The sequence below is a fragment of the Carettochelys insculpta genome, chromosome 23 (assembly GCF_033958435.1).
Source record: "Carettochelys insculpta isolate YL-2023 chromosome 23, ASM3395843v1, whole genome shotgun sequence".
NCBI lineage: Eukaryota > Metazoa > Chordata > Testudines > Carettochelyidae > Carettochelys > Carettochelys insculpta.
In genome coordinates, this window is record NC_134159.1 from 332,642 (window position 1) to 358,102 (window position 25,461).

At 44.6% G+C, this 25,461-nt stretch overlaps 1 protein-coding gene across 16 annotated transcripts in view; it reads right to left on the reverse strand.

Annotated features, from left to right (window-relative positions):
• The window catches only part of EIF4G3 (eukaryotic translation initiation factor 4 gamma 3), a 505,170-nt gene that overhangs the window by 102,206 nt on the left and 377,503 nt on the right, over window positions 1-25,461 (reverse strand). For 14 of the 16 annotated variants that reach the window (XM_074976024.1, XM_074976018.1, XM_074976023.1 and 11 more), the window contains 2 exons: window positions 16,759-16,853; window positions 7,014-7,107 (listed from right to left, as the gene is read on the reverse strand). The exons of 1 other annotated variant lie outside the window; for it this stretch is intronic. In XM_074976024.1, coding sequence (XP_074832125.1) covers window positions 7,014-7,107; window positions 16,759-16,853 — 189 coding nt within the window. The remainder of the gene's footprint in view (window positions 1-7,013; window positions 7,108-16,758; window positions 16,854-25,461) is intronic. One more of the 16 variants, XR_012642393.1, reaches the window with a different exon arrangement.

Below are 25,461 nucleotides of genomic sequence, written 5' to 3' on the forward strand. Positions count from 1 at the left end.
TTGCACATGTCAAGCCCAAAGCATTGGCTGGCGAGCGTTTACAAACCAGCATCCCACACTGTCCACAGGGTGGTGTCGCCCACAACAGAGGTGCGCAGATCCCTGGTGTGGTGGGAAAACCCCGAGAATCTGCTAGTGAGGGTGCCTTTTCACCAACCACAAATTTCTATTTTTCTTACTACCGACGCCTCCCACATGGGATGGGGAGCGCACATCTGTAGAGCGGCGACCTGGTCATCCTATGACACCTTTGCCAAGCATTATGCCCTGCCTTGGGTATTCTGAGAGGATACCCATCTGTCGACAGCAGTCCGCTCGGGGGCAAGCTGCACATAAACCAATTACCCACCTCCTTACTTGGGTTACTGCTGGGTAGTCACCTATTGTGGAGCACCCACAGGGACCACTCGAAGAAGAAAGAGAAGTTACTCACCTGTAGTAACGATGGTTCTTCGAGATGCGTCCCCGTGGGTGCTCCACCACCCGCCCATCCTCCCTGCTTCGGATCTCTGTCTAGTGTTTTTCAGGAGCATCCGAGGCGGTTGGTCAAGGAACTGGCGGGGACCGGATCGTGCACGCAGCCGGGTGTGCACAGGGGGGCGGCGCGCGCCGGCGCATGCGTGATCCAGGAGAAACTGCTGGAAGATTTCCGATCTGCGGCGCTGGGCAAGCCCGACACCTATTGTGGAGCACCCACGGGGACCACTCGAAGAAGAACAAAGTGGCACCTTCAAAAGGAAGGATCTGCATGGCCTGTTGCATCTCTTGGGACAGTTTCAAAGATTCCAGCAAGGATCTCCAACATAGTCTGGAGTGTTTTCTCTTGCTCCAGGGTAGCTACAAACCCCTACTGGAGTTTGTAAGGCAAGGAATTCTTAAATTTTCCCAAGTGTTCCTGATGTTGAAGTGGTACCTTCCTAACAATGCTTGCTGATTAGAGATCCACAAAGGCAGAAGATAGTATTTGCTAAAGGACTTTCACACTGTGAGCACTCCTTCGTGCATGGGAAGTGTCACTCTTGATGGCACAGTGTAGACACATTCTACACCAACAGATAGTTTGAGGGTTAATAGAATCTGATAGAATCATAGGAAACGAGGGTTCAAAGAGCCCTCCGGAGGTCATCTAGTCCAACCCCCTTTTCAAAGCAGGGTCAATCCCAACTAAAATATTCCAGTCAGGGCTTTCTTCAGGCAGGTCCTCTGCTTCTACACCCCCCATGTGTACTTTGCCCTTAGGACAAGGGGCCTTTCACAGCTTTGTCTCCTGTAATCAGGATGGCACTAGAGGGCCATTAAGTGTTCTGTCAATTGAAAGGCCTTCAGCTTCTATGGCTATAGAGGCTGTGCCTTTCAGTCCCAGTGCAGACAGGTGGCTCAGCACGCATGACATGTCCATCACAACTTTCCCAGACTTCTTCTGGGATGGAAATTGGGCATGCTCGGGCTGTTTGCCACTAGTGTGGGTATTGATGACTGGCATGCATTTGTGGCAAACTATGCACAGCTTGAAAACAGAAGACTGGGACATGCACTGCCCCAGAGGTAAATCCTTGAGGGAACCCTTAGGTGAACTAAATTAATGTGCTAACTACTTAAAATACTATAGCAATTATGTACACAGAAAAAACAACAAAACACTATAAACACTTTGCAAGATGCAAAGAGGCAATCCAGTGACCCTCACAGGAAGTCAAAAGGAATTGAGAGGGGGCAGGCCTGGTGGCACCTAATATATCAATGCATGAGAGTATGGTTTCAAGGAATACCAGACCAGGCCCTACAGATTCAGATGAGGCAAAAATTTCCACCAGCTGTGCATGTAGGTGCTTGCATACCTAGCAGAGAATCAAGGAAGTGGCGGATCCAGCAGTCTGTGTGACTTCTTGTGCTTGAGCACCTTGGAATGAGCTTGGCAGAAAACTTACACAATATTATGTGCATGCTTCCATGCATCGTGAGCAAGCACTGGTATGGAGTACAAAACACTGGAACTGGTCATATGGACTTGCATCTCCATTGTAGGAGGAGCACTCCTGGATTTCTCAGGTGGACCTACTGAGGTGTACAGCCTAGGTTTTACTATGGCCACAAGGTGTCCTCTGTGAGGTAGTCATTTTGCGTACAACTTGTGAAGACAAGGCAAACATAGCATCAGGATGAAATGTGGATTTCTCTCAAGTAGCAAATGCAACATTGGTGCTCCTTCCTGTCGAAGAACAAGCATGGGCAGGATGAGCAGATCTTGAACCCTAGCATCTTAAGCATAAATTTGTAGCCAGGCGTTCACGTAGATGCAGTGGTGGTAGGCTGTGTGTGTGGTAAATGTGGCACCCCAAAGTCCTTAAAATCTTAAAAAAACACTAAAACTAAAAAATTTAACTATGTACAATACTAATTTTTGAAAGGGTATTTCGGCCCATTAATACGTGGTTTGAACCAGGATGGAAATTTTCTGAGTCACTATAGGGGCTCGTTTGCATATTTGGCTTAATCTAAGTCTTGAACCCACCCCCACCCCTGTACTCTCTAATTTGCTCACCTTGATCATTTTTATCTGATTTGTCCTCCTTGCTTACTGTTTTTGGTTCTCTGTGCCTTAAATATTGAGTCTGTTCTGGGCTGGCTCTGGTCTGAAGAAGTGGGTCTGTCCCATGAAAGGTCACCTAATAAATTATTTGGTTAGTCTTTAAAGTGCTGCTTGACGGCTTTTTTGATTTGATGATTTTTGAAAGTGTATCATAGAGATGAGGAGAGTAGACGCTCAGACCCAGACCATGCAGCAGTAAGAAGAAATTGAGGGGACAGTGTGCTTACCCTTTATCACCTTGAATTAAACCATGAGGCAGAACAAGGGCACATCTGTGGGCCAATGGACACTACTACTTTCAAATTCTCCGGCTCCAGATGCATGGGTATAGACCTCAATGGACTATAACAGGGACAATCACTCATAAAAGAAACCGGAAATCCTGTTTAACATTTGTACTGAATCTGTATAATTTTAAGAATGTCCTCTCCTAGGTGCTGGCAGAATTAAGTACAAAGGTATTCTCTTTTAGGCTTATCCACGCTACTTTTTTTTTCCCTCTAGCATTTATGTTTTACCTGAACTGTTATTCAGATACTGCAATTTCTATTAAATGTGCAAAAAAGTTTACCACAGAGTTAAGATTTCCCAGTGGTACCTTGCTCTTTCAAGAATGTGGAGAGTGTCAAAAATTAAACCTCCGAAAACCGGGAACTACAAAGATAAAGTTCACACTACCCCACAGACTAACCTGGAGCTGTTAATCATCACTGAAAATAGCTCATTAACGCTTGTGGCTTATGTAGGAGCTTATGCAGGAATAGTGCAAGGACAGCATGAGTCAGTAGGGATGTTTCTCGAACAAGAGGCAGACCTGAGTATGCATGTTTAAGGGGAATTTTTCGGGGCCAATACTAAAGCATCTTATTCCACCCTCTTTTCCTGTCTACTTGTAATTGTGGAGGTGTATTATTATGACAGGTAATAAGGCTTTGAGGACTACCTGCACCTGTTGGAGGTCAGAAGGTACAGAGGAGTGTACCTACATAGTCCTTATCCTGAATATGGGTGGATAGGATGGGTTTCTACAGATGATTAGAAGGAAAGGAGGCTCAGGGACATGTGAAGTGGCCCAAAAAGATATTCTCAGGTTATGCATCTGTGCCATACTCCAAACCCTTTCTCAACTCCCCACCCATCTTAGCGCTCTATGCCTATGCCATGCACTGTACATATTAATTCCAAGCTCCCCATCCAGTCTCAAAAATTAAGGGGATCATTTTGAAGAAGGAGAGACATAAGCCAGGTGTATACTAGGCCAAAAAGTCAATTTACGAAACACAATGATAATTGTGTAGCTGGAATTGACCTATCGCAGATCAATTTTTTTGGCCCTTTACACAGTAGGAGGTTGAGGGAAGAAACTCTCTCATCAACCTTCTTTATTCCTTGTGATAATGAGCAGTACCAGGGCCAACTATAGAAACCTCATGGTTCAATTTAGTGTGTCACCACTAGGCATGCCAAATCGAACCCCGGAGCACCCTAAATGAGTCACTCTTCCAGTAAGTATAAACGTACCCTTAGGGAGACAGATCTGGTGAAGTTTGGGTGCAGAGATCAAGCCCCACTCTATATTTTCTACTGCACAGCTCTGATCTTCCTTTTTCCTCCTCAGATTTTTCTGCACTGTTCCAAATTTCCCTATATTCCTTGAGGCATCAGGGTAAGAGTAAGTTTGATATTCCCATTCTAACCACTGCAGGCAGCCTGAGGACAGAGCAGAGCTCTGAGTTCCTTTCACTCTTCAGGGAACAGTGCAAGGAAGAGCAGCCTGGTGAAAAAGCCACAGAGATGAATTGCGAGAGATGGGTGGAAAGCTGAGATGGCTCTAATTCACTTTCCCTAACTACATCACAAGCAGGGAATGTGCCTAACTTTCCTTCCTTAAGGTTCTGCTCTGTTTGTACTTTTGATCCCGCTTGTCATGGAATACTTTTTTAGAAACCCAATTCTTTGTTCTAGGCCTAGTCATCAAACTTGGTCTTCAAAAACACAGCATCTGAAAATCTCTTACACTAAAAAGTCCTTGTCTAGGAGTATGTTGGTCCCTTGATAGCTGTGCCACAGCATAGCCCCAAGGGGGAAAACCCTCCCAAGCTGTCACTCTCTGCACTGCTCTAACATTCCCCACATTTCCCTTTAGTGCTCTGACCTTTCATATTCCTTAGCTTTGTATTAAAAATTGGAAGAATCTGAAAACACAATCAACAATTCATTTTAAGCGAGTATGTAATTTGATCCAGGATATGCTTGCACTGAAATGTAAGCCCAGGACTTTAATTCAAGCACAAGCCTGACCCACTTTTTGTTCACACAAAAACTGTGCTAACCCAGGATCCCAGGGATGGAGGGTCCAAGTCTGAGTCCAACCAGGACCAGGTCTGCAATATTTTTTAGTTCTGGCTTGACAAAGTCCTGTCTGGGATGATTTAGTTCAGGTTGGTCTTGCTTTGGGCAGGGCACTGGACTCAAGGACATCCTAAGCTCTTTTCCAGCCCTAGGATTCTGTGATTCTATTGATTTGCAGTGTAGACACACTCCCAGTGGACTCATGCTCTGGGAATAGGTCAAAATTATCCCACAATCCCTTAGGACAACTTTGTCCTCTGGACAGAGTTTGGTGGACAAATTTTTTCACACTAGACCATTAACAAAATGCCAGAATGTCCACATTTTGGGAGGGTGGTGGGAAGTTTGAAATACAGGTTATTGGACTGGCACCCACAACATACAGTGTCGATGCTGGAGTCCCATGTTGAGATCCAGGATCCAGCAATTCCTATCCTGGCTTTATATAGAAATGTAGGTGCTAAAGTCATAAGTTTACAAATCCACAGTCTGTTAAGTTGAGTTCTACTAACCCTGCAGACTACATTCCTGTGGTTTTGACTCCTCAACTTGCTGTTATTTGAGCTCACTCAGTCACTCTACTTAGGAAACAGCTGACGAGCATTATCACATCTTCCTAACTGCTTATTAGTCTTTCATCTTTCCCCAGTTTAATTAGTGGTAGTTACCATGATAACACCTATAAAGTAAAATCAAAGCCCTCTTCTCTATAGAGCAATTTTAAACCAGAAATTTTGATCTCAGAGCAAACTTTCCATAAGGAGCACCTGTACAATACAAGTAACACACACAACACACATTCTCTGAAATTGCCAGGGTGCACACTCACTGCATATTACTGTAGCTTAGGTTTAATGATGCCAGCATGTCACTTTGAGCCATCTTGCTTTTGTGACAACAGATTATCTGCAAATGGTCTATCTACAACAGAGTCCTAGTCTTGCTGCATGCACTCATTTCACTTTCCTTGGTGTGTCAGTTTAACTTGGGCTAACCTGGAGTTCTAAACTTTACTCTTAATATTTTTTTTCCAATGTTGCCTACCTAAAGCGACACTGACTGTCATACACAATCACAGATAAATTCCGAGCAGGTGATAATGGTTTGGAGAGGATCAGAACCATAGTCTAAGCTGCAGCTTTGTGATAAAAGCATGAGAAATACCAGGCAATCATTTGAACCATTTTTTGGTGTGAAGTGGCTATATTTCAGGAACCCTTTGTACAATTACTCCAACTCTGAACCATTAAACCCCTGTAAGACACAACAGATTTCAAATTCAAATCTGTGTGTTGATTTTAGAAAACTTAAAATACTTGTTTTTATACAGTATAGAATGCTCACTCTTACATATATATCAAACCACCAATCTGCTATAATTTACTATAATTTTACTCCAGATTGCTTGTGCTATGGACTCTTCAGGATGTTTTAAATTTGTATTAGAGAGATTTATTTTGGGAACTGGTGCATATAGTCAGTGTAGAAGAAAACAATCACTAATAATAAAGACGTCTCTAAACAGTAACTGACTTGAAAAAACTGTTAGTTTATTAAGGGTTTTGAATTTGCTGAAGACTTTAATTTGCTCTTTTGCTCCCTTAAAAAGAAAAAAACCACAAGACTTTTTCTTCAAGTCTTGAAAACAATTCAAATTAAAGTCTTTAAACAGACAAGGAAGAGACTTATGTTCCAGGTATCATGTTAGGAACCACATTGCCCATGCTGACATATTTTGCTCTTCTTATGTATTAGGACTATCCTCTCATGAAAAAGAAGTTAAGTGTGAAAACCAGCCTTCAAATAGCTCACGCTCTTACTACGTATTACTACTGCATTACTGTTGTATCACATTTTGCTGTAAAATTTGATCATCCACTACATACATTTTACAGCAATAGACATTATCTATGCTTAAATTCTGAATTCATTACTTTTAGATGGCCATAGCATATGTATCTTTTACTTGACATTAAGCATTTTTTCAAAATTACTACAGTGATGGATCAACAAAGAGCTACACTACAAGAATAAACATCCAGGACAGCATATAAACAGAGCTAAAACTTACCAATCTCACTGGCCTTTGCTCCACCACTGCTGCCCTTCCCCCAGCTGCCCAACTGGGCTTTGGGCACAAGCTGAATCTTCTCATCTATTGTGGACTGCAACACACATCAACACAGATGATCAAGTTCTCACAAACAGGAAAATTATGCTCCTTACCTGTAAATGGATCTTTTTAGTTAAGCCCACTTACTAATTCTGGTACAGCTCGTAAGACTGTTGTTAACAGAGAGACACACTTCTGGTACATTTTTAGAGACCAATCTCAACCTCCAGAAGGTAGAGGGGGGGTCTAAGCACACCCCAAAAGCAACTCCCTATTCCACAAAGAGTAGGTGTAAAACATCTGTGAACTTTGTATCAATAAGATAAAAAACCCACAACAGTACTTTTAAGAAGAGACTGGTGCACTAAGATTGTGAAAGAAGACCAGCTTGTGTTTCATTAATAAATGGTTTTCACTTGCTACAGTAAACTCTTTCATATCTGGCAGCCCTGAGACCAAGAGGTTGCTGGATATTCAAATATTCTGGATAACAGAGAGGTACATCCAGCAGTGCATAACACTGAAGAAAAACAAAATTATATATTAAGAAACAAACAAAAGTGTATGCAGCGTACTTTACAACAATAGTAGTATTGTACACCGTAAACTTATACACTGTTTGCTGTATTTATTTGTATTTACTTTCATTATACTGTACTTACAGAAAATATAACTAAAATTTACTTATGGTTAAAACACCAATTATTTGAGAGTTCTGGGTGATGGATGCCAGATATGAAACAGTTTACTCGAAATAGTATGCCAGTCCTGGCACCGATGAGAATTTGCAACAGCAAGGATAAGAAAAGAGAAAGGCATGGAAAGAAAAGGCTTACAGGACCTGGAAGGTAAAAGCAGTGTCTTACAAGAACAGTTTTATATTGATCAGAAAACAAACATATTGGCTCCTGTTGCCACCTTGCAGATCTCCTTGGAACAGTCTCTGTTTCCTTCAGACTATGAAACTGCCATGGAGATAGTTGCACTAACCACAGCAGGAGAACTTCTCTCATCTGAGTTGTAAGCTTGAATATAAGCAGAGTAAGTCCACCTCACTGCACAGGGCTTTGGAGGCCTGTTCTATGATCGCCACAAAGAACAAATGCCACTTAAAAACAAACAAACAAACAACTGAAATTAAAGTCTCTACACAAACAAGATTTCATTTTTTCATGGTCCTAATTAATAGGCCTCTGAATATACAGGCAATAAGGTGGCACTGACTAGGGCAAAATAAAATAAAGAAATCATGTTAATAATGTGAAGGACCAAGTACTCTTTCTTTGGATAGAAATCCCAAAGATGTGTGCAGGACCATTTGGTCTAGAAAAAACTCTAGCAATGCACAGGGCTCTAGGAAAGGACACTACACTTACCCTGTGCTCAGATCATTTTGACAAGAAATCCCACTTTGGTGGTAAGAATAACAAACACAGTTATACAGAAACAACAAGGAGTCCTGTAGCACCTTATAGACTAACAGATATTTTGGATCATTAGCTTTCGTGAGCAAAGACCTGCTTCGTCAGATGCATGGGGTGGGGGTTCCAGAGGAGGATTTAAAGAGGGGGGTTCTCAGTAAAGGGGAGGGCCAGAGCTGACAAGGTCTGTTCAGTCAGGGTGGAAATGGTCCATTATTGGCAGTTAATGTGGAGTAGTGAACATCAAGAAAGGAGAAAACAAGTCAGTTCATCTGGGGGATGTGGCCCATTGTCAGATGCCAATGTGAAGGTGTGAACATCAAGAGCAGAGAAACTGCTTTTGTAATGGACCAACCCCTCCAGTCTCCTTGGTTGATGGAGTCAAATTTGGAAATGAATTGCAGCTCAGAAATTTCTCTTTCCATTTTATTATTGAATTTTTTTTATTGTAGGACTGCTACTTTTAAATCTGTTACTGAGTGTCCAGGGAGATGGAAGTGTTCTCCTACAGGTTTTTGTATGTTACTGTTTCTGATGTTTGATTTCTGACCATTTATTCTTTTATGTAGAGAAGACCACCCCACTGGCTGGAAGGCATGTGATGCATAGTCCTGGGGATGGCAGTTCTACGACCATCACCACCAAGAGAAGAAGACGAGTTGTGGTAGTCAGGGGTTTCCTCCTAAGAGGGATGGAGTCATCCATATGCCACCCAGACCTGGAATCATGCGAAGATGGCTGCTTACCAGGAGTTAGAATCCAGGATATGACAGAGAGACTTGCAAAAATCATCAAACCTGTGGATTATTATCCCTTCCTACCTCTCCATGAAGGAACCAATGACACAGCAAAGAATGACCTTGAGCAGATCACTGCAGATTATGTAACTCTGGGAAGGAAGATCGAAGAATATGGAGCACAAGTGGTGTTTTCATCCATTGCCCCTGTTGAAGAAAGGGGTCCAGGTAGAAATCATCAGATCATGGAAGTAAATGTGTGGTTGCATGGATGGTGTTAGAGAGAGGGATTTGTTTTTTTTGACCATTGGCTTCTGTTTTGAGAACAAGGATTAGTAGGAAGTGATGGGGTCCACCTAACAAAGACAGAAAAGAGCATCTTTGTGGGCAGGCTTGCAAACCATTAAAAGTAGGTTCATCAGGGGATGGTGACACAAGCCCTGAGGTAAGTGGGGAAAGAAGAAGGTACAACAAGGTGGACTCCTCATTTGAAAGGAGAAAATAGGCCTATCAGCTTATTATCTAAGGTGTTTGTACACAAATGCAAGAAGACTGGGAAACAAACAGGAGGAATTAGAGGCTTTCTGATTGGAATAAGAGAGACTTGGTGGGATGACTAACGTAACTGGAGCACTGTCATGGAAGGGTATGAAACTGTTCAGGAAGGACAGGAAGGGAAGGAAAGAAAGAGGAAGAGTTGTGATTTATGTGACAGACCAATCTGATTTCTCAGAGCTTCAGTATATGGAGGTAGAAAAGACAGTTCAGTGACTTCGAGTGAATCTCAGAAGAGGAAGCAACAGAGTTGATGTTGTGTTTGGTGTCTGTTATAGGCCACCAGATCAGGTAGATGAGATAGACGAGGATTTCTTCAGATAACTAAGAGAAGCTTCCAAATCACAGGCCCTGGTTCTCTTGGGAGACTTTAACCACCCAGACATTTGTTGGGAGACCAATACAGCAGCACACAGATAATCCAGAAAGTTTATGGAGAACGTTGGGGATAACTTTCCAGTCCAAGTGCTGAAGGAACTGACCAGGGGCCATACACAGCTTGACCTGCTCCTCACAAACAGGGAAGAAACAGTAGGAGAAACGGAAGTGGGTGGCAACGTGGGCTGCGGCAACCTGGGAGGCAGCGACCATGTGATGGTATATTTCAGGATTCTGAGAAAAGGAAGAAAGGTGAGCAGTAAAATACAGACTTCGACTCCCTGAGAGAAGTGATGGGCAGGATCCCCAGGGAAGCTCATAGTAAGGGGAAAGTAGTTCAAGAGAACTGGCAGTATTTTAAAGAGGTCTTCCTGAAGCCACAGGAACAAACCATCCTGATGCACAGGAAGATAAGCAAATATGGTAGGCCACCAGCTTGGCTTACAAGGGAAATCCTTGGCAAACAAACTGAAAAAGGATCCATGTAAGAAGTGAAAAATTGGACAGATGACTAAGGAGGAGTATAAATATATGGCTGGAGAATGATGGGGGGGAGACGGGGGGAATTCAGGAAAGTGAAAGCACAATTGGAACTGCAGCTAGTAAGGAATCTGAAGGGCAACAAGAAGGGTTTCAACAGGCATGTTAACAATAAGAGGGTTACCTGGGAGAGTGTGGGGCTGTTACTGGACGAAGGAGGTAACCTGGTGACAGATGATGTGGGAAAGGCTGAAGTACTCAATACTTTTTGTGCCTTGGACTTCACAGACAGGGTCAGCTCCACGACTACGGCACTAAGCAATGCAGTATAGAAAGGAGATGGGCAGCCCTTGGTGGGAAAAGAATGGGTAAAGAGCTATTTAGAAAAGTTAGACGCACACAAATCCAAAGGTCCAGATTTGTTTCATCCAAGGGTACTGAGGTAATTGGTGGATGTCATTACAGGGCCTTTGGCTGTCATCTTTGAAAACACATGAAGATCAGCAGAGGTCCAGGCTGACTGGAAAAAGGTAAATGTAGCGCCCATCTTTAAAAAAGGAAAGAAGGACAATCCAGGGAACTATAGACAGGTCAGCCTTACCTCAGTCCCCAGAAAAATCATGGAGGGGATCCTCAAGGAATCCATTTTTGAGCACTTGGAAGAGGGGAAAGTGCTCAAGAGTACTCAACATGGGTTCACCAAGGGCAAGTTGTGCCTGACCAATCTGATTTGCTTCTATGATGAGGTCACTGGCTTTGTGGACATTGGGAAGTCAATGGATGTGATACACCTTGACTTTAGCGAAGCTTTTGATACAGTCTCTCACAACATTGTTACCCATCAGTTAAGGAAGTATGGATTGGATACATGGACTGTAAGATGGATAGAAAAATGGCTTGATGGAGCCCAATGGCTAGTGGTCAATGGCTCAGTGTCTGGTTGGTGATCCGTATCAAATGGAGTGCCCCAAGGATCGGTTCTAGGGCCAGTGCTTCTCAATATATTTATTTATGACCTTGATGAAGGGATGGATTGCATCCTCAGCAAATTTGGAAGATGATACTAAACTAGGGGGACAGGGAGGTACATTGGAGGGTAGGGACAGGTTCCAGAGTGACCTAAATAAATTGGAGGATTGGACAAAGAGGAAATTTGATAGAGTTCAACAAGAAGAAGTGCAGAGTCCTGTGCTTGGGATCGAAGAATCCCAAGCACTGTTACAGGCTGGGGACTGACTGGCTAAGTAGTAGTGCAGCAGAAAAGGACCTGGGGATTACAGTGGACAAGAGGCTGGATATGGGTCAAATGTGTGTCCTTGTAGCAAAGAAGGTTAACAGCGTATTGGGGTGCATTAGGAGAAGCATTTCCATCAGATCTAGAGAAGTTATTTATTCCCCTCTACTCGGCACTTGTGAGGCCACATCTGGAGTATTGTGTCCAGTTCCGGGACCCATAGTATAGAAAGGATGTGGATGCATTGGAGAAGGTTCAGTGGAGGACAACAAACATGATTAGGGGGCTGGAGTACATGACTATAAGGAGAGCTGAGAGATTTGCACTACTTAGTTTGCAGAAGAGAAGACTGAGGAGTGATTTGATAGCAGCCTTCAACTTCCTGAAAAGGGGCTCTAAAGAGGATGGAGAGAAACTGTTCTCAATGGTGACAGACGACAGAACAAGGAGTAATGGTCTGAAGTTAAAGGGAGAGGTGCAGCTTGGATGTTAGGAAAAAGAATTTCACTAGGGCTACGTCTACACGTGCACCCAACTTCGAAATAGCTTATTTCGATGTTGCGACATCGAAATAGGCTATTTCGATGAATAACGTCTACACGTCCTCCAGGGCTGGCAACGTCGATGTTCAACTTCGACGTTGCTCAGCCCAACATCGAAATAGGCACAGCGAGGGAACGTCTACACGCCAAAGTAGCACACATCGAAATAAGGGAGCCAGGCACAGCTGCAGACAGGGTCACGGGGAGGACTCAACAGCAAGTCGCTCCCTTAAAGGGCCCCTCCCAGACACACTTTCATTAAACAGTGCAAGATACACAGAGCCAACAACTAGTTGCAGACCCTGTATATGCAGCACGGACCCCCAGCTGCAGCAGCAGCAGCCAGAAGCCCTGGGCTAAGGGCTGCTGCCCACGGTGACCACAGAGCCCCGCAAGGGCTGGAGAGAGAGTATCTCTCAACCCCCCAGCTGATGGCCGCCATGGAGGACCCCGCTATTTCGATGTTGCGGGACGCGGATCGTCTACACGTCCCTACTTCGATGTTGAACGTCGAAGTAGGGCGCTATTCCCATCCGCTCATGGGGTTAGCGACTTCGACGTCTCGCCGCCTAACGTCGATTTCAACTTCGAAATAGCGCCCAACACGTGTAGACGTGACGGGCGCTATTTCGAAGTTACTGCCGCTACTTCGAAGTAGCGTGCACGTGTAGACGCAGCTTAGGTGGGTGGTGAAGCACTGGAATGTGTTACTGACAGAGGTGGTGGAATCTCCATCTCTAGGGGTTTTTAAGGCCTGGCTTGACAAGTCATGACTGGCATGATTTAGTTGGGGTTGATCCTGCTTTAGGCAGGGGGCTGGACTAGATGACCTCCTGAGGTCCCTTCCAGCCCTAAAATTCTGTGAGTGTCTGACTCATGTTTAGAGTAATGATAATGATGGTCTGAGTAATAATGTGATGAATGGGCTGCACTTGGGGACAAATGTTGGCGCTTCTGGCAAAATATCTATTAGCTGTAGAAGAGCACTGTGATGTGAGGGCTTTTGGAAACTGATTAACTGTTTTGGGTGAGTGGTCTCTGTAATCTGCAGAGTAATGCGGGTCACGATAATATCTCGGTGCCTTGTAATAATGAAGACAGCCATTCACAGTATCCCTGTGGTGGTAGGGTGGTCTTGGGGCTGGATGTTGCATAGTGCCCCCATGGTGATCTAGTTAAAGAACGAGGGTTACGGTTCTGAGGGAACTCTGTTCCTTTTAGCCCTGCCTTTCCGCAGTGCCGCTGGTGGGAGCTGGTGCTGCACTGTGGTTTTATGTTGCTCCCCCGATGCTGGGAGAGACAGCAGCACCACATGTTCCTCCAGCACCGGCTGTGTTTCAGCCTGTGTCAGTTACACACTCAGCACAGCAGCCACTGTTTGGTCTGCCAGCATCCGTGATGGACGCATAGCCATTTCAGGCATTGCCAGTGCCACAGGGACTGAAGCTGCTTTTACTGAGGTGCTGTTTTTAAGCTTAGAGGCAGAGACAGGCTTGGGTGTTGAATGCCTGAACTGCCCCTCCCACGTTCACTCTGGAAAGGGAACATAATGGGGAAGGCTGACCTTCTTCCTAAGTCCCCTGTGAGGAGGAGACAGTGTCCCTGATAGAAGGGACGTCGTCCAGTTTAGAAAGTGGGTCTGTCAGTGGCTCAAGAGCTTTATCAATAAGGAGCATTTTCAGCTGAAGCTCCCTATCCTTTCTAGCCCACATCGTTAAGCTCTTACAACAACAAATGCACTCCGAATGCTCAGCTGAATCAGGCAGCAGATCACAGCAGTTACAACATTTTTTAAAACCCAGCTTTACTGACATGTCTACTTTCTTCTACTTTACTTCTCTTTCTTCTTCTTCTTCTTCTTTTTTTTTTTTTTTTTTTTTTTTACAGGTCACGTCAGTGAACTATGTACAGTGAAGATTGAAACTAATGAGAAGAAGGAAGTGCCTTCTTTCTCGTTTTCTTTTGTTTGTTTTTTGTATGTAACTCAACTAATTATGTTATAAAGAACTACGAATATAGGAACAAGGATAACTATAAGCTGTGTATTCTCTGTCTACAAGTCTGTGGAAGGGAGAAAGACGAGCTCCTTCTGTAGCCAAAGGCAGCTATGAAGGAACTGAGGAGAGAGCAGGGCTGCATGTACAATCCCTAGTGGCACAAACGGCATACACTGGGACCACACATGCACAGTCCCACTCACTGCAGCTAGGAAAGTCTCTGTGCTGTCGTGCTACCATGGAGCATCCATGGGGAAAGCGCTCAAAGAACTCTTGGCATTTCAATCTTCCCTGCCCAGTCAGCTCTTTAAACACTGCCAACTAAGAGAGGATAAAGGGGAACACCTGACATATTAAGAGGAAAAGGGTGTTCCTCTAGTTCCCTCTGACCCTTTTTCCTGTGTATGTGTGAGAGGGGAGTCCCAAAAACTGAATAAGAATCACAAAAATATAGAAGGTTCATCACGAAGGGCCTCTCACTGATTTCCAGGGCCTCTCACTGGAACATTCAGAAGTGTACAGGAAATGGTGGTCAGAAAAAATGTCTGGACAAGACACAGAAAAATACAAGAGTCAATTTTAAGGAAGTTGTAGAATAGAAGGAGCCTGCTATCAAGCCTGGGGACTCTGTGTACTGTGAGTATGGTGGGGCAGCTCTGCTTTCAGAGGTGAGACTGGGGCAGGCAAGACCTGGGCCATGGGGCAGATCCACTGTGCCAAGCCTTTTAATCTAGCACACAGCCTGCCCCAGCTGTGGAGAGCTTTGGGTGCTTCCCATCACCACCAAAATCTCTCAGCTCCCATTCAGCTGTTTCAAGCAATGCCCTACTCAGCAAAATCTCTCTGCTGTGGCCAATAGGATTCATAGAATCATAGGGCTGGAAGGGACCTCAAGAGGTCATCTAGTCCAGCCCCCTGCCTAAAGCAGGTTCAACCCCAACTAAATCATCCCAGCCAGGACCTTGTCAAGCCAGGCCTTAGATGGAGATGAGATTCCACCACCTCCGTCAGTAACACATTCCAGTGCTTCATCACCCACCTGGTGAAATTCTTTTTCCTAACATCCAAGCTGCACCTCTCCCTTTAACTTCAGACCATTACTCCTTGTTCTGCCGTCTGTCACCATTGAGAACAGTTTCTCTCCATCCTCTTTAGAGCCCCATTTCAGGAAGTTGAAGGCTGCTATTAAATCACCTCTAAGTCTTCTCTTCTGTAAACTAAACAAGCCTAAATCCCTCAGCCTATCCCCATAGGTCTTGTGCTCCAGACCCTCAATCTTTTTTGTTGCCCTCCACTGAACCTGCTTCAGTACATCCGCATCCTTTTTATACTGGGGGGGCCAAAACTGGACACAATATTCCAGATGTGGCCTCACCAGTGCCGAATAGAGGGGAACAACTACTTCTCTCGATCTGATTGAAATGCTCCTTCTAATGCACCCTAGTATGGTGTCAGCCTTCTTGGCTACAAAGGCACACTGTTCACTCATATCCAGAAAATCCATGAAATTGTGCTGCACAGAAGCCTAACTGAGAGTGCTGCTTGCCAGTAGCTTCTTGGGTAAGTGCCTCCTGGCCAGAGCCTGCCTCTGGCACTGCACCCTAACTACCTCCCAGACCCTGCACCAAGTCCTACAACCTTCATCCAAGTCAGAATTCTCTCCTGCATCCATACCCCCTCCTAGACCCTGCACCCCAATACCCTGCCACAGATCACAACCCAAACTCCCCCTTAGACCCCACACACCCTATCCTGCACCCTAGTCCTATAACCCAAGCTCCTTTCTGCCCCCAACTTCAACCCCAGATTCTGCACTCCCTCCATAGCATAGAAAAGTGTGGCCTTGGAGTGCCCCCCAATCAAAAATTATTGCCCACCCTTGAGCTAGACACTGAATGTCAAGAATCTTCTTGAGAACTGTCTCCATGAAACCTACATACAGGCTTTCCAAGTCATGCGAGAGCCCTTGTGGAACAGCGGCTTGATGTACTATATTTCCGGTGAAAGACAGTACCTAATTCACATTCTCTTTTCAAAAATATTTTTATTCAAAAAAGGATAATTATGAATCTTAAAAAAGTGTGCTTATGTTGTCTTTCCTTAATTAAAATCATTTTTGAGTATTCAGAACCAATGACATTTGCGCAATGTTTTATTACTTTCAGCTTAGACCTGCCTCTCCAAAGATTTTATGAATTAAGACATCCTAAAAAATTGGAGTAAGACAAGGTTATGCACTGGCACTTCCTTGTACCTATGAACACCAAACCATCTCCTGCATATACTTAAATAAAAACTTCCCAAACTAATATCGTAGTAGCTCTGGCATCCTTAAGTGACTCTGCCCATTGATACTTACCTTGGTGATTTTAAGGAATTTGGTGGGGTCAAGCACACGACTGTTCTTTGCCCCCTGAACTGTGTTCCATCCACCTTCATCTACCCTTTGGACACCTACAAAAACAAAGTCAACCAAAACCACCTTAAAATTGTTGCTCATGATCCAAACATATTGAAGGGCAATTTATACAGACTTCAGACCTAAAACTTGCACAACTCTGCAGTGTAACTGTTAAGTGTGAATTTTGGAGCTGTAGTCTAGCTTATATATTACAAGGGCATGGAATAGTCAAAGACTACTGTATCAACTTTATAAGTAGTATGCATGCATATCTTTCTGAGCTATGGTTTGTATTCTAGCTCAACAGGGAAGCTACAGAGGATTCCTGAAGGAACTAAAATCACTGGGGGATAATTAATGAAAATTCCTAGGCAGGCAGCAGACTGGAAAGGGATCATCCCTCAGCGGGGAATGGCATATGCTAGTTTGATCTGAATATGGGTGGTTACCAAACAAAGAACTAAGCACTGTATGAAGAGTTTACCCTGACATGCGAGCGAGACACTCACACTCCTAGAATGAGCATAATGCTATGACCAAGAGGGATAGACCTGTGAGAAAGATTTGAAGAACTTTGTTCCTATCCAGATTTCCATGTGGAAGATGAGTGACTGCCTGGTAAACTAACACCTGCATGTAGGCTGTTCACTGTTATCTTTGTAATGCTTTTGTCCTGAGTAATACTTCCTTGATGAAGGCTGTCTGGTCACTAGTTAAGCTTGTCACCTCCCTGAAAGAAAGCAGAGCCACAGCTGCTGTACTAAACTCAAATCAACTGAAAATAATGGCAAACTGCATGAAGGATTGCAGCGCAAATTCTTGGTGTAGAGGGGGAATCACAGACCTCTGCCATTAACAAGTTGAAAGAAGAACTCCTAAGCGGAATGACCTTAAGGAAGCCACCTGAAAGGGGTCAGACGTGCGCTTACCTTAGGAATTGCGGCGCATGTAGATTATTATTTACTGTATTATAAATAGGGCCGAAAAAGAAAAAGACACAATTTTGAGGGCCCAAATTTTTTGTTATTTACCCTAACTACAGCACTGTTTTTTCAACCTGTGTTTTAGGTGTTCCAAGGTAGTCATTTACATGCATTGTGCAAAATAAAGAGCATCATAAAGAGGCAGGAAAGACAGTTACTTGTTATGCAACTGGTATTCTTTGAGATTAGTTGCTCATGTTAGGTGTGTGTGCTCGCCACATGCACTAGCGAGGGAGACTTTCCCTTAGTAGTGTTTGTAGAGGAGCAGCTCTGGCAACTCTTGGAGTGGTGCCCTCATGACACCGTATAAGGGGTGCCATGTGCTCACCCCACCTTTTCATTGAAACTCCAATAGTGGGGAAGGGGGGTGGGCTGTGGAATGGACATGCACAACACAACTCAAAGAACACCATGTATGGAACAAGTAACAGTCTTTTTTTCTTCATGTGCTTATTCATGTTCATGTCAAGTTAGGTGACTCCCAAGCAGTATCTACAGAGGCAGGCAGGAGTTCAGGGATGTCTTGCCTGTAGCACAGGGCTGCCAAAGCTAAAGTCCCCCCAGCCTGCTGCCTGAGGGCATAGTGAGTCATGAATGTATTCACAGAAGACCAAGTAATGGCTTTAAAGATGTCCTGGATGGGGACATGAGCAAGGAATGCACCTGGTGATGCCTTCAGCCCTGTTGAGTGTGCCTTTACAACCAGCTGCGGTGGGATATGTGCCAGTTTGTAACATGTCTTGATATAGGAGATAATTCAAGTGGAGATCCTCGGTGTGGAGACTGCAAGGCCCTTCATCTTGTCTGCAGTCACTATAAAGAAATGGGTTGACTTCCTAAAGAGCCTGGTAGCTCCAGGCAAAAAGCCATCCAAAAATACAGCCTCCCCTCCTCACTGCTGGCATGTGGCTTAGGGTAGAACACCGGGAGGAAAATATCCTGGTTCATATGAAAGGCTGATACAGCACCTTTGGTGGAAAAAAAAAAAAAAAAAAAAAGCCAAGTGGGATTGGAGCTGGACCTTGTCCAGAAAAAAATGCTATATACAGAAAAGTCAGTGCTTTAAACTCTGACACCTGTCTAACCACTACCACTGCCACTGCCACAAAGAAGTCAAACTTCCACCACAAATGAGTCAGAGAGCAGGTAACCCAGGATAGTCTGTAAGGATGAATCTGTTGGTGAGATGCTTTGCTCAGCTGTACCGAGTGAAAACCTTGTCCACTTTGCTAGGTAAACTGTCCCGGTAGATGGTTTCCCTGTGTCTAACAGCACTCTCTCGTCTTCTCTAGAGAATGCGTGCGTGCTCGTCTTCGTTCAGCCACGCGTTAGCTATGCGATGAGGTAAAGCGATGGGAGGCTGGGGTGCAGGAGATGACCATGGTCCAGCAATAGGAGGTCTGGGTGATTGGGTAGTATCCACTACAGGGTTACTGTGATGTCCAGGAGTGTACTTAGCCAATGCTGGTACAACCATGCCAGGGTGATTAAGGTGATAAAGGCCTTGTCCCTCTTGATCTTTTCTAGGACTCCGCTGACTACAGGAATAGGTGGAAACATGTACATTAAGTCTCCTGACCAAGACAGGAGAAAAGCATCTGCGAGAGCTCCACCTCCAGGACTTCGCAGGAAGCAAAAATTGATAATATTTTGCTTTACGGTAAAAAGGTCCACTTGTGAAGTGCCCCAGCTCCAGAAGAACATCTGGAACACCTAGAAGTGGAGGGATGACTCAGATGAGATAAGAAGGAACTGCTGAAGCAATCCACCAATGTATTCCTGACACCAGTGAAGTGAAACAACCTGTGGCTCTAATACCGTTGATAGGTGAAGTGTCTCCTGGCAGAGGGCTGAAGAACACACTCCTACTTGCCTGTTGATATAGAACATGGAGGCCATGTTGTCCATCAATACTTGGAATACATGGCCCTACACCTGCGGGCACAATATTGTACAGGCCATGTAAACTACCTGGAGCTCCTTAACATTTATGTATGTCAACTCCTCTGGGTACCATGTACCTTGTGTTTACATCTCTCCGAGGCGTGTCCCCCATCTGAGGTCAAAAGCATCTGATATGAGTGATAATGCAGGAGAGGGGTGTCACACTGTACCCCTTGGATCCTGGGTCAGTCTTCTACTGCAGTGCCTTGAGCACAGCTGGTGGAATAGTGACCATTCTGTCCACAACAAGAAGAAATCCTGTGGCACCTTATATACTAACAGATATTTTGGAGCACGAGCTTTCATGGGCAAAGACCCACTTCATCAGATCCTCATGCACACTCATGCATCTGATGAAGTGGGTCTTTGCCCACAAATGATTATACTCCAAAATATCTGTTAGTTAATAAGGTGCCACGAAACTTCTTGTTGTTCTCAAAGGGACAGACTAACACAGCTACCTCTCTGATCATAGAATCACAGAATACTAGGACTGGAAGGGACCTCGAGGGGCCATCGAGTCCAGCCCCCTGCCCTCATGACAGGACCAAGTACTGTCTAAACCATCCCTGATAGACATTTATCTAACCTGTTCTTAAATATCTCCAGCGATGGAGATTTCACAACCTCCCTAGGCAATTTATTCCATTGTTTGACCAACCTGACAGTTAGGAACTTTTTCCTAATGTCCAACCTAAACCTCCCTTGCTGCATTTTAAGTCCATTGCCTCTTGTTCTATCCTCAGAGGCCAAGAAGAACAAGTTTTCTCCCTCCTCATGACACCCTTTTACATACCTGAAAACCGCTATCATGTCCCCCCTCAGTCTTCTCTTTTTCAAACTAAACAAGCCCAATTCTTTCAGCCTTTCTTCATTGGTCACGTGCTCTAGGCCTTTAATCATTTTTGTCGCTCTTTTCTGGACTCTCTCTAATTTCTCCACATCTTTCTTGAACTGCACTGTCAGGACTGGACACAATACTCCAGCTAAGGCCTAACCAGCGCAGAGTAGAGAAGAAGAATGACTTCTCGTGTCTTGTTCACAACACATCTGTTAATGCATCCCAGAATCATGTTTGTTTTTTTTTGCAACAGCATTACACTGTTGACTCATATTTAGTTTGTGGTCCCCTATAACTCCTAGATCCCTTTCTGCTGTAGTCATTCCTAGACAGTCTCCTCCCATTCTGTGTGTGTGAAACTGACTGTTCTTTCCCAAGTGGAGCACTTTGCATTTTTCCTTATTAAACTTCATCCTGCTTGCCTCGGCCCATTTCTCCAGTTTATCTAGATCCTTTTGAATTGTGACCCTATCCTCCAAAGCAGTTGCAACCCCTCCCAGTTTGGTATCATCTGCAAACATAATAAGCTACTTCCTATGCAAATATCTAAATTGTTGATGAAGATATTGAACTTCTAGAACTGGTCCTAACACAGACCCCTGCGGAACCCCACTTCTTATACTTTTCCAGCAGGATTGAGAACCATTAAGCACTACTCTCTGAGTATGTTTATCCAGCCAGTTATGCACCCACCTTATAGTAGCCTCATCTAAGTTGTATTTGCCTAGTTTTTTTACAAGAATATCATGCAAGACTGTATCAAATGCTTTACTAAAGTCTAGGTATACCACATCCACCTCTTCTCCCCTACCCACAAGGCTCGTTTTCCTATCAAAGAAAGCTATCAGATTGGTTTGACGTGATTTGTTCTTTAGAAATCCATGCTGGCTGTTCCCTATCACCTTACCATCTTCCAAGTGCTTGCAGATGATTTCTTTAATTACCTGCTTCATTATCTTTCCTGGCACAGAAGTTAAGCTGACTGGCTTGTAGTTTCCCGGGTTATTCTTATTCCCCTCCCCTATCAGCTCCTTGAGTATTCTAGGATGCATTTCATCAGGCTCTGGTGACGTGCAGACATCTAATTTTTCTAAGTGATTTTTAATTTGTTCCTTTTTTATTTCAAGTTCTAACCCTACGCCTTTCCCACTAGCATTCACTATGTTCGTTATTCCTTCATCAGACTTCTCCTTGAAGAGTGAAACAAAGACGTCATTAAGCATCTCTGCCATTTCCAAGTTCTCTGTTACTGTTTCTCCCTCCTCACTGAGCAATAGCTCTACCCCGTCCCTGGTCTTCCTCTTGTTTCTAATGTATTTATAAAAAGCCTTCTTGTTTCCCTTTATGCCTGTAGCTAGTTTGAGCTCATTTTGTGCCTTAGCCTTTCTAATCTTGCTCCTGCATTCTTGTGTAAATAACTGGAAGGGACCTCAGGAGGTCATCTAGTCCAGTCCCCTGCTGTCTTGGCAGGACCAAGCACCATTCCTAACATCTATTTGCCCCAATCCCAAAATGGCCTCCTCAAGGATTGAGCTTGCAACCCTGGGTTTAACAGGCCAATGCTCAAACCACTGAGCTATCCCTCCCTACGTAATAATTGGAGATACACATCTCCTAGAACTGGAAGGGACCTGGGGAGGTTATTGAGTCCCATCCCCTGCCCTCTTGGGAGGAGCAAACACCATCCCTGAAATCTAGTTGCCCCAATCCCTAAATGGCCTCTTCAGGGATTGAGCTCACAACCCCAGGTTTAGCAGGCCAGTGCTCAAACCACTGAGCTATCCCCCCTCTGATACTTGTCACTTTATCCAGGTCATCTCTGGATGGGATATAGACTGTTGCTAGGCTCTGCTGGAACAGATGAATTTCGAGCCTTGCATGGCAGAATACATGTGCACACTGCCACGTCACCCAGTAATATAAGACTTTAGCTGTCACGAGGGGGAATACCGAGACTCCATCAATGAGGTCTTTCACTGACTGGAACCTGCCTAGTGGCAAAAAAACCATCACCTTGGCAGAACTAAGGATCACACCGGTAAAATCTACCCTTTGGAGGGGGACTAATGTTGATTTTTCTTTATTTATCAACAGACCTAACTGCTTGCACATTGTCTCAACTGCATCCATGACCAGAGACCTAGAATGGCTCCTCACCAGCCAGTCATTCAAGTATGAGTAGATACGGATGTCCTGAGACCTCAGGTAAGTAGCCAGCACTGACATGCAGTTTGTATAAACTTGTGGTGCTGTAGCTAGGTTGAACAGTAATATCGCAAACTAGAAATGCACTCCAACCACTATGGAACAGAGATAGCAAACGTGCCTTTGCTATGTGGAAGTATGCAAGTCAAGTGCAGCATACCAGTCTCCTCAACGAAGGGACGGAATGATGTAGGTTAAGAAAACCAAATGGAATTTCAACTTCTTGAGGTATTTGTTGAGATCTCATAGGCCCAGGAGAGGTCTGAGCCCACCCTTGGCCTTTGGAATTAGAAAGCAATGAGATTAGAATTCCTTGCCCATGAGGGTGAGGGGGACGTCTTTCACCACCTCTGCCTGCAACAGGTTCTGTACATCTTGTTGCAGTAGAATATTGTGAGATGTGTCCCTGAAGGTGGATGGTGAGAGAAGATGGGATACCAGGGAAGAAATAAAATGGAAGATACAGCCTTGAGATGCAGTACTGAGGACCCAGTGGTACGAGGTAATGGACATCCAGGCAAGGAGAAAAGGGAAACTCAACTGGAAAAGAGAAGGAGGTAGGACCCAGGATATTGCTCGGGATGTTGTCCTCAGCCACACCCTAGAAATGCTCACTTGGAACTATGCTCAGGGTTGAAAAAGCCTGCCTGTGTTGAAGTTGAGAGTTGCTGACCTTGACAACACTTGTCACTTTTCCCTTCCCCTGGAAGTGTTCTTGCATGGGCTGATTACACCTCTGCAATGAAAGCTGTGGCTTGAAATCTCTTTCCTCTTACAACCCCAGGGCCTTAAGTTTGGTACAAGAGTCCAAAAGCCGATTCAGTTTCCCATCTGTTTTGCAAATAGGCTGTCAAAATGGAGGCCCAGCAGACAATTCTGAACCTCTGCCAACATCCCCAAAGATTCACAGAATCATAAACTACTAGGGCTGGAAGGGATCTTAGGATGTCATCAAGTCCAGTCCCCTGCCTGAAGCAGGATAAACCCGAACTAAATAATTCCAGCTAGAACTTTGTCAAGCCGGGACTTAAAACCCAGCTTAGGAGTGACAGCTCAGCAGTTAGAGCATGGGGCTTGTAAACCCAGGGTTGAGAATTCATACCTAGATGCAGCCTTTCAAGGGGCCTGGGGCAGGTAAGATTTTGTTGAGGTTGATCCTCCTCTGGGTGGGGAGCTGGACTAGATGACCTCCTGAGGTCCCTTCCAGCCCTAGAATTCTATGACTCTCTAGGGATGGAGATTCCACCACCTCTCTAGATAAAGCATTCCAGTGCTTCACCACTCTCCTGGTGAAACAGATTTTCCTAATATCCAACCTACACCTCTACCTCTGTAACTTCAGGCTCCTTGTTCTGCCATCCATCACTACTGAGAAGAGACTCTCTCCATCCTCGTTAGAGCCCCACTTCAGGAAGCTGAAGGCTTCTATCAAATCACCCCTCACTCTTCTCTACTGCAAACTAAATAAGCCCAAGTCAGTCAGTCTCTCCTCATAGGTCAGGCGCTCCAGCCCCCTAATCATTTTCATTGCCCTCCGCTGGACCTGCTTTAATGTATCCACATCACTTCTATGCTAGGGGGCCCAGAAATGGATGCAATACTCCAGATGAGGCCTCACCAGTGCCAAACAGAGGCGAATAATAACTTCTCAAGATATGCTGGAAATGCTTCTCCTAATGCACCCCAATATGCCACTAACCTTCTTTGTTACAAGGACACACTGTTGACTCATATCCAGCCTCTCATCCACCATAAACCTCAGGTCCTTTTCTGCTGCACTACTACTTAGCCAGTCGGCACCCAGCCTGTAACAATGCTTGCGATTCTTCCATCCCAAGTGCAGGACTCTGCACTTCTCCTTGTTGAACCACAACAGATTTCTTTTGGTCCAATCATCCAATTTATCTAGGCAACTCTGGACCCTAGCTCTACTCTCCAATGTATCTACCTGACCCCGTAGCTTAGTGTAACCTGCAGATTTGCTGAGGAAGCAATCCATCCCCTTGTCCAGGTCATTAATAAAGATGTTGAATAACACTGGCCCTGGAACCAGTCATTGGGGCACTCCATTTGAAACCAACCACCTGCAAGACAGGGAGCCACTGATCACTACCCATTGGGCCCAACTGTCTAGTCAGCTTTCTTTCCATCTTACAGTGCCTGTATCCAATCCATACTTCCTTAAGTGATTGGCAAGAGTGATATGGGAGACTGTATCAAAAGCTTTGCTAAAGTCAAGGTATACCACATCCATTGACTTCCGCATGTCCACAGACCCTGTTGCCTCAACACAGAAGCTAATCAGATTGGTCAGCCATGATTTGCCCCTGGTGAATCCATGTTGACTACTCTTAAGCACTCTCCCCTCTTCCAAGTGCTCTAAAATGGATTCCTTGAGAATTTTCTCCATGATTTTTCTGGGGACTGAGGTAAGGCTGACCTGTCTATAGTTCCCTTGATTGTCCTTCTTTCCTTTTTAAAGATGGGCACTACATTTCCCTTCTTCCAGTCAGCCTGGATCTCTGCTGATCTTCACGCATTTTCAAAGATAACAGCCAAAGGCTCTGCTATGACATCTGCCAATTCCCTCAGTACCCTTTGATGCATCAAATCTGGACCCATAGATTTGCGTGAGTATAGCTTTTCTAAACAGCTCTTAACCCGTTGTTTCACCACCAAGGGCTGCCC